This window comes from Vombatus ursinus, unplaced genomic scaffold, assembly GCF_900497805.2.
Source record: "Vombatus ursinus unplaced genomic scaffold, bare-nosed wombat genome assembly UNPS02008439.1, whole genome shotgun sequence".
Taxonomy (NCBI): Eukaryota; Metazoa; Chordata; class Mammalia; order Diprotodontia; family Vombatidae; genus Vombatus; species Vombatus ursinus.
The window spans coordinates 1-9,794 of record NW_020948217.1 but is presented as its reverse complement, the minus strand read 5'-3'; the positions used below and the strand labels follow the sequence as shown (position 1 = coordinate 9,794).

Below are 9,794 nucleotides of genomic sequence, written 5' to 3'. Positions count from 1 at the left end.
AATCCTTTATGAGTCAGGTTTTGAGTACAAGTTGTTTTTTTTTTTTTATCACCTAATGGTCTTTAAGTCCTTGAAGATGATCTATGTACTGTGTGATACTTTTATTATATTCCCTCCTTTCCTTTTTGAAAAGGACAGTGAATGAGATTAACTTTTGTTTATTTGTTTTTTAGATTCAGAATATGAACAACATAATTTCTTTCCCTTTGGACAGTTTGCTGAAAGGAGACCTGAAAGGAGTTAAAGGGGTATGGCAACTTCATATTTTTAATCGTTAAATAGTACTTTTTTCCATGATCTAGAATTAAGGATAATATTAACCTACTAAGGCAGTCAGCTCATATATTCATTATGTTTTTAATATGGGGGGGTGGGGAATGGGAAAGACAAGATGGTCATCTCTTCTCCACATTTGCTTTTATTTGCTATCTTATTGGCATCATGAGTCAAAGAATGGGCACTCTTGGTCTTTATAGTTTCAGCCTGACATGTATAAACATACAATGGGTACTAGCAGAGGAGAGGATAATGTGTTTATAGAAAGTAATAAATAGCTTCAGTAAGGATTTTGGAGTCATAACCACACTTGGGACCTTTGGGATTTGGTAATGTCTGCTGTTACCCTGGGCATTTCCATAGCTATAGTCTAACATCTGAGCCAGCTAAATAGGACTTTCTTCTTGCTTTGAATTGGGGGTGGGGGGAGGAAATGGGTAGGATAAGAAGAAAGGAGAAAGAGGAGAAGGAGATGGGCACATCGAGCATCCTAATGGACTGGAATATTCACATTCATTGGTTGGTAGAATTGTCATTCAGCTTCAAGCAAGCCAACAAACAATTAAGAACTGATTGTCTGCTCAGCCAGCCATTTGAATCAGGGAAAAAGAAATTACCTCCTCACCACATTTTTATATGTTCTATAACTATTTCTGGGGTCTCATTATTATACCATTCCTGCATATGGCACTGACTAAAGTCCATCAGGGAGACCTGCCCTCAAATAGTAATTTTCCTGGTTTGTGTGCTGCTCATCTGTTACAAGAAGAATGTGAGTTCCCACACAGTGATGCAGTCTTGAAAAACCTGCATTTTTGAGGCATAAACTGGTTTAATTTAAAAATCTTCCAAATTATATATGCCCTTGAGCTGAAAATTTTCTGGTTTTGACATGTTGATTTTAAACACCAAGCTCTGAATTGTTTTTAGAATATGCAGCTGAGTAAGGAAGGATCAGGGTTATATCAGGTTAAGAAAGCATGGATAAATTGTTTTTGCAAAAAGATTGAATTCGGTCAAAATGGAGACCTAGCAACAAAGAAAATAATATAGCTTCATTTATTTTAGGGATTGCCCACTCTTTAGTGCACCTGATCTGAATAAAGTTAAAAGCACTGCTCTCAATCATGCAAATGTAGTCAGTTGTAAAGACCCCACAGCTAGCTGTTTCACTGTGTTCTTTACCACTTACCTCACCTCACCTCAGAACTTTGAGAAATAATGATCTAGGCCCCCACTCAGGAGGCATGCACAAGACTGTTGGGATCATTTAGTGGACAGGTTAACCATCTAGTAATTTTTTTCCTAGTCAGTGGAGGATGCAATGAGCAAACATAGATAATTACTGTTTCCTCTTTTGAGTGAATCATTCTATACTTAGAGTCACTTCTTAGTCTAGACTCTGTGTCCATCACATACATCCTCTTTTTAGACTCTTCATATAAGATAGATATAGACAGATAGAAAGACAAACAAATCGTGGTAGTAGTTTGAACTGATAATTCATTTAATTAACTTTCTGAAAGTAAAATGGCTCAACAATTTAGAATGATATGTAGATGAATAAATTTTGTGTGTGTGTATACACACACTTATATGTATATGCATATATTCAGAAGGATGCTGGGTCATTTCTTTAGAAAAAGGAGTAGCCCTTTTATTAACAGTATCAGCTCTTATCTACTTAAGAACATGTACTTTAGGTAGATTCATTGTAGTTTATGGAATCTCATTACAACCTAATCGTAATAATTAATTATCTCTTAAAGTATATAACTATGGTAAGTGGGAGTATTTCGTAGTTAATACTTAGCCATATCTAATTTGTGCTCTGTGTTTACAGGATCTGAAAAAGCCTTTTGACAAAGCTTGGAAGGACTATGAAACAAAAGTGTAAGTGTTTTCCCTTTTAGAAATAAATGCAGAGTTTAGTTTCTAGATTAAAGCTGAGCTGTAGTTCTCAAAGGGATTTTAAAGAGTGGTTAGTCCACAGAGGAAAGTATCCATATTGCTGTGGTTATGCTTTGTGATATCAGATGCTTGAGTAGTTTGAAATTAAGGTTTGGGTTCAAATTCCGATTCTGCCTATTCCTGTGTGACTATGGGTAAGTAATTTTTCTACTTTGGGCCTCAGTTTCTTCATCTGTAAAATGAGGACATTGGGCTAAATAATCAAAGCTTTCTGCCAAACTTCTACAATCCTATGACTTTCCATTTAAAAAATTAATATTGTAAATACATATTTATGTTCCCTATCCTTTCATTCTAAATTATTGAAGAAATTACTTTCAGAAAGTTAATTAACTCTCAGTTAAAATCATTGATATGATTTTTTTAAAAGATGCTATATCCATTTCATCATTCACAATGTCAGGGTTTTCTATTTTCCCAGGGGCCCTGAGTGGTTTCTGAGAGTTGTATGCACTCTTTCTGCTTTATGTATGTCTTTTGCACCATCATTTTCTCTGGAGAGATCTGAGAGAATTTGAACAACCACCTGGTTTGAATAGAAGCAGCAGAAGTGAGTAGGTGGAGGGTAACCCAGCAAGCTTGGACATGGAGGGTAAAAGACATGGGTGCACATTTTTGTTCTACCATTTCCAACCTGTGTGTCCTTGGGCAAACATTTCTTCACCTCAGTGCAGCAGTTTTTTCACCTGTAAATGAGGAGTTGGATTTTAATTAATGAATTGGATAAAAGCATAAACTGAACATTACTTAGTTTTTCAGATGATATGAAGTTGGGAAGATAATAACTAACTTGTTGGGTGAAAAAGTCAAGATCCAAAGCAATACCCAGAATGCTGAAATGTCAAGTTGAATCTAGTTAGATAAAATTTGCAAAATCTTAAACTTAGGTTCAGCAGTCAACTTTATAGGGATAGGTTGATGGAGGATACATGTATGAATAGGCGTCATTTTATCTGAAAAAATCCAGGGTTTTTAGTGGACTGCAAGCTCAGTGAATTAGCAGTAGTGTTTGGAAGCCAAGAAAACGAATGCATTCTCAGCCTACATTAAACAAATAACATAGTAGAGTCTGGGACTAGGTAAAAAATAGTCCATCTGTACTTTTGTACTTCGGGAGTTCTAGAGGCAACTAGGTGGCGCAGTGGAGAGAGTGCCAGGCCTGAAGTCAGGAAGACTTCTCTTTGTGAGTTCAAAACTGGTCTCAGGCACTTACTAGCTGTGTGACTCTGGGCAAGTCACTTAACCCTGTTCACCTCAGTTCCTCGTCTGTAAGATTAGCTGGAAAAGGAAATGGCGAACCGGGTCATAAAGAGTCAGACATAACTGAAACAACTTCTTTGGGAGTGTTATGATTAGTTCTTGGTGCCATAATTTGGGAAGAACATTGATAAGGTATAAAATGTAACAAGTGGCTAGGATGGCAGTGAGTCTTGAGATTATGACAATATCAGTTGAATAATAATAACGATAATAATGATAGCCTTTATATAGTACTTGAAAGTTTGCAGAATACTTTACAAATATTATCTCATTTTACCCTCATATCAGCCTGAAAGGTAGATGCTATTATTACCTCTGTTTTATAGATGAGGAAACAGTCTCATTGAAGTGAAATATTTGCCTACAGTCATATAGCTAGTAAGTGTCTGAGGAACTGGGGATATTGAGTCTGGAGAAGAGAAGACTTGGGGAGGGGTTGGAGCAAAACAACTGTCTTCAAGTATTTGAGAGACTATCATATGAATAAGGGATGAGACTTGTTTTGGTTGGCCACAACTAGAGGTAGTGTCTCGATGTGGCATAAAGGTGTATTTAGGCTTGAGGTAAGGAAAGGCCTTAACAATAGGGCCATCAAAAAAGAGAAGGGACAGATATAGGAAATAATGAGTTCTCTCACACCAGACAACTTCTAGTAAAGACTGACTAGCCGCCTGTCAAAAGTATTGCAGATTTTTTGGTTCTGGTCTGGCTTAGAGAAGATGGATTTTTATGGCACTTGTGAATCTGATTCTAAAAATCCTAGTAGATGTTTTTTTCCAGTTCTTTCCAGTTAAATCTTGGTGACTTTACTGAACGCAAATACATTTGTCTATTTATGTTTTGTCCTAGACTTTTAAGTGAACTATTCAGTTTTGGAACTTACCTGCTCCCTGTCCCCCACGCCACGTAAAAACTACTGTTATTGACTCAAAACAATTTACAATTTCTGTGCTGCTTTCACCATTATAAAATGGGGAGACTTATTAATATATTGATTTGAATATAAGCTGCTTATGAAAATAAATTGTCACCAATAATAGACTGTACTGCTAAAAAGATACTTTTCTGTCACTTTCAGTTTCATCAATAATTTGTTTTTAAAACGTAAATGTACAGATTACTCCTGCTTTTTGAGAGGTCTTTTGTAACAAAGTAAAAGTTAAGTAAAACTAATAATCTATTGACCTCATCTGAAAGTGCATGCGACATTTCACATCTTTAGCACCCCATCTTCTCTGTTCTTAAAAAGTTAATGAACCTGTTTTCTCTTCATTCTTATTTTAAAATACATTTAAGAAAATTTTTGTAACATATGTATAGTCAAGCAAAACCAATTTCTCCATTGGCTATATACGTGTGTGTGTGTGTGTGTGTGTGTGTGTGTGTGTGTGTGTGTGAGAGAGAGAGAGAGAGAGATCCCATACCCCAAATTCAACACTTCTCTGTAACAGGTAGCGTGCTTTCATCATAGGTCCTCTGGAATCATGAATGGTCATTGTATTGATCATAGTTCTTACAGCTTTCAAATTTGGTTGTTTTGACAGTGTTGTTGTTATTGTACAAATTGTTTTCCTGGTTCTGCTCATTTTATTCTTCATGAGTTTATAGAAGTCCTCAAAAATGTTTATTTTTATAATATTGATGTTAATATATAGGTATATATTGGAAACAATTGCACAAAATTACTAAAATTTAAAAATATTTTAAAAATACTTCCTTCACTTTAAATAAGTGTTTCAGTCCCTTTTATAATCACTACTGTCTTCATATTTTTGTTGTCTTTCTTTCAGTAATAGTGAGATATTATAAGCTTCATTCAGGTTTTGTTCAAGCTAGATTTAGAGAAAACATGGCCTGTATTCAGATCACTGTGGTATCTAGGTAACAGAGCTATGAGGCTTACTGGTTCCAGTAATGATTGTCACAAAATATTTGAGAAATACAGAACTTTGCATGATTTTTTTTTTCTTGCCCACTGAAGAAAGAATGGTGAAGATGGGGAGAAGATCTGAGGAACCAATGGATAAAAGTTGTAGAGAGACGTTAATGGGGATAAAGCAAACAGGGCATCTACACACAACAGTCCCTTCCTAAAAATAAAACAGAAAACACAACAAAACTCAACCTAACTGATTTCCGATGTGTTTGACAGTGTGCTTACTGATTGACAAAAGGATGTTATGCTACTGGGCTGCCTTCAGCCTTTCCCTCTAGTCTGCCTTCCACATGACTGCTTGAGTAACGTTCCTAAGACAGTGTCATGATTGTGCCACTTCTCTACTCAGAAGCCTTTAGTAGCTCATCATTGCCTGCCAAATAACGTTTAAACTCTTGACTTAGGGTCTCAAGGCCCTCCACTTCCTGCCTCCAGCACTACTTGTTCATCTATCTTTTCTTTCATGTGTTTTTGTTCTATTCAAATGGGACTATCTTCCGTCCTCTATTCTGTCCTACTTCTTTCCTCCCTGTGCTTTAACTCATAATGTTTCCCATGCTTGCAATAATCTATCTTTCATCCCTGTCTGTTAGTTATTTCCCTTTTATTCAAGTCCCAACTTGAGTCGCCTTTTCCATGAAACCTTCTCTGATTCTTTCTCCTCCCTCCCCCAGACAGAAGTATTTTCTCCTCTTCCCCTCACTTCTTTCTCCTCTTGATTCTCCTCCCCCTCTTCCTTTCCCTAACTCCCTTTTCACTTTCTCATTCCTCAAATTTCTCATAGCACTTTGACTTTTCTCTGGCTGCATTGCCATTTGCCTTTTGTTCTATTTATTTCTGTCCTTCCTGTATCCCTCCTCCATTAGAATTTAAGCTCTTCAGGGCAAATGTTATGTCCTTTGTACCTCCAGGGCCTTACACATCTTAATGCATGTTTGCTAAATAGAATTAAGTCCCTAAAATAACCCCAGTAGTCAAACAGGGTTGGCCTTGTTATCCCTGCTTTATCAAATAAGGAGCCTGAGAGGGAGAATGCTTACATGATTTGTCCAGAGTTCTCTAACAAGTTAAAGGCAAAACCTGTAGTAGAACCTAGTTTTCCTGACTGCCAGGCCTATAGTCTTTCCACCACATCACCCAGCCTCTTGTAGTAGAAAGAGAATTATTTGTGGGAAGCATTCTAAAGGATGCAGTGGTTTCCATGCAGGAATAACTTGAAAGGTTTGGGTCTCTAGTCTAGGAGGTAGAGACCGATTTGATAGAAACTTCGGAAGTCATGAAGTAGATGAAGGGAGTTTGGAATTGTTCGGGGAATCCCAGGATATTGTAATCAAGAAGTACTCCAATTAAGAAGAGACTTTTAGGATAAAGAGAGGTAATTCCGTACAGAAGAAACTCCTTCTTGAAAAGGCTTTAAACAAAGACATTCAATAAGGGTTTCGATAAATTCAAGGACAATATGGCCATCCCCAGCCATATTGAGAGAAATTAGTTCGATGACTTTAATCTATAGAGGCATAGTATATCGTAGCCTGAAGGAACCTTGGAGATCATCTTAACCAACCCTTTCATTCTGTAGATGAAGAAACTGAGGCCCAAGGAAAACAAGTGACGTGTCTAAGGTCACACAGGTTGTACATCCCAAATCTCCTTACTTCCAGTTCATTACTCATCTCATTCCACTTCATCAAGATGCAACCTTTGCCATCGATAGGACTTTGGTCTTGTTTCATGTGCTTTATTCTCATACTTTTCTGCCTATGCCCTAGATTAGTTACTATTGTTTGAGTGGAGGCATTGGCAGATGGGAGGAGAGAAATTGATGGAAAGTCTAATGTAGCAGCAACAGCAGAGTAGAGTGGCAATATGACTGACTGGTTAAGTCATGGCTGTGGTGATAGGGAGGCAGACCAGATGGCCTGGCATGCTACCTGCTGGCATATGCTGGAAGTTGCTGACCTCTGTTATCCTCCTGGCTTCTATCCCATGTGGCTAAATTTAGTTCATTATTACTACAGTTAGGACAAGAGTAGGGAATCTTATGATGAGAGCTACTGGCTTAACGAAAGAGTCCATCAAAGGTCAATTATAAGCAAAAAAAGAAAAAGTAATTTAATTCATTGTGGGTATTTTTTCCCTTGGAGAAAAGAAAACATTCAACTTAAGTGCTTTTTAAATTACGAACAGGGAACGTAAAACTCAATTCCACATCAGCCCCCTAGGGAGAAATTAGTCTCTGGGTGGCAGCAGCAGTGATCAGAGCAGTATTAGCCCCTTGAGCAGAATGAAATCAAACTGAGGGCCAAATTGGGCCCCTGGGTCAGATACTCTCCTCTCTGGCCTAGACAGTTATAAAGTTCCTGAAGACAGGTTGGTATTGTTAATATTTTAGGACAGGTCTAAGAAACCCACATTCTTAAAGCTAGAACAGGCCTTTGAGATCATCCTGTCCAACTCTGTCATTTGACCAAGTAGGGGACTGAGTCCCTGCAAAAGTGAAGTGATTTGGCTTAGGTCACGCAGAATCAGGACTAAGACCTAATTATTCTGATTCACAGTCTAGCGTTCTTTCTCTTTATTCAGTTCAAGTAAGGAAACATTAAGTGCTTAGCATGCGCAGGATACATTTTGTGTGTGTGTCGAGGGGGAAGGAAGGGGGATTTCAGTTGTTTTCAGTTGTGTTTGATTTTTTGTGACCCCATTTGAGGTTTTCTTTTCAAAGATACTAGAGTGGTTTGCCATTTCATTCTCCAGTTCATTTTATAGATGAGGAACTGAGGCAAACAGGTTAAATGACTTGCCCAGGGTCACACAGCTACTAAGTGTCTGAGGTCAGAATTGAACACATGAAGATGAGTCTTCCTTACTCTGGACCCAGCATTCTATCCACTGTACCATCTTTTCTTTCTCTCTCTCTCTCCCTTTTTCTCTCTCTCTCTCTCTCTCCCTCCCTCCCTCCCTCTATCTCTCTTTCTGTGTGTGTGTGTGTGTAAAGGAAAATAGAAAGTGGTAGAAAGCTACACTGAAGTTTTCCTACCTCTATTTTAGGAGAATACAGGTGATTAATTCAACATGGAGAAATTACTTTCAAGAAGTTCAGAACCTGTCCTACAACTTCTCTATCTATACCTCTTCTATGGCACATATTACCTGTTGTAGTTACATTTCTGTCTAGGTTTTGTTTCCCCAATTGACGTGGTGAACTTCTTGAGAGCAGGGATTTTGTTTTATTCATGTTTGTAGCCTGATGACTTTGTACAGCTCTGCCTTACTCATCTGATTCACACATAAGTCAAGATATAACCCCTTAGTAATGTCGTTGACTCTCTTCGAGAATAAAGGACCGACAACAATAATATAACATGTAGCCTTGTAACACTTACGACAAAGTGCATTGCACATAGTAGTTGCTCAACAAATATTGTTGAATTAAGTTGAACTAAGTAGGCATTATAAAGCTTTTTGAGGATCATAGGATTTATGTGGCAGCTAGGTGGCGCAGTGGATAGAGCACTGGTCCTGGAATCAGGAGGACCTGAGTTCAAATGCGGCCTCAGACACTTGACACTTACTAGCTGTGTGACCCTGGGCAAGTCACTTAACCCTGATTGCCTCACAAAGGGAAAAAAAAAAAGAGGATCACAGGATTAAGAACTAGAAAAAATGTTAAAGATTATCTGGTCTTCAGATAATCTGAGATAACCTGGGATCCAGAGGGAGAAGGTGTGTGTGTGAATTGACTTGGCCAGAGTCTTTGGCATGCATAGCAGAATTAAGATTCAAACTCAAATCCTATGACTACAAATTAGTGCTGTACAGGCCATGCTACGGAATGATATTGGTCTCTGCAGGCTGTGTAGTAAGCAGGGGGGCCTGTAGGTAGGCTGCTCTGAATCCTTAGGTCAATAGGCAACTTGATTTATTGCTGCTGTTTTTCCCCCAGGACAAAAATAGAAAAGGAGAAAAAGGAACATGCCAAGCTTCATGGGATGATTCGCACTGAAATAAGTGGAGCTGAAATTGCTGAAGAAATGGAGAAAGAAAGGAGGTTCTTCCAGCTACAAATGTGCGAGGTAAGATGCTGAACAAGCACAGATGTCCAGTGCTGGTAAAGAGCCTGGGAAGCAAATGAAAATTTGCTTTTATGTCTCATTAGGAGTCTTGCAGGTAGACTTATCCTTTTCCAAGGGAGCTTGTTTTTGTTTTTTAAAGAGAACTATTGGGCCCAAGGGCAACAGAGTTATTGGATCCAATTTTTCCCAATGACTTTAGCACATTAATTTTAATGAAGGAACTTAAGTCTTCTGTAGCTTGGGACTGGAATGGTCTAACACTGGAGCATTCATTGATG

General features: G+C 38.1%; 1 protein-coding gene across 1 annotated transcript; it reads left to right on the top strand.

Moving 5' to 3' along the window:
- Window positions 1-173: 173 nt before the first annotated feature.
- Window positions 174-9,516, top strand: LOC114034192 (arf-GAP with SH3 domain, ANK repeat and PH domain-containing protein 2-like; the record flags this gene model as incomplete). Its single annotated transcript, XM_027849794.1, has 3 exons — window positions 174-248; window positions 2,120-2,169; window positions 9,387-9,516. Coding segments are annotated over 3 exons (255 nt in total), but the record flags the coding sequence as incomplete, so codon positions are not given.
- Window positions 9,517-9,794: the final 278 nt, after the last annotated feature.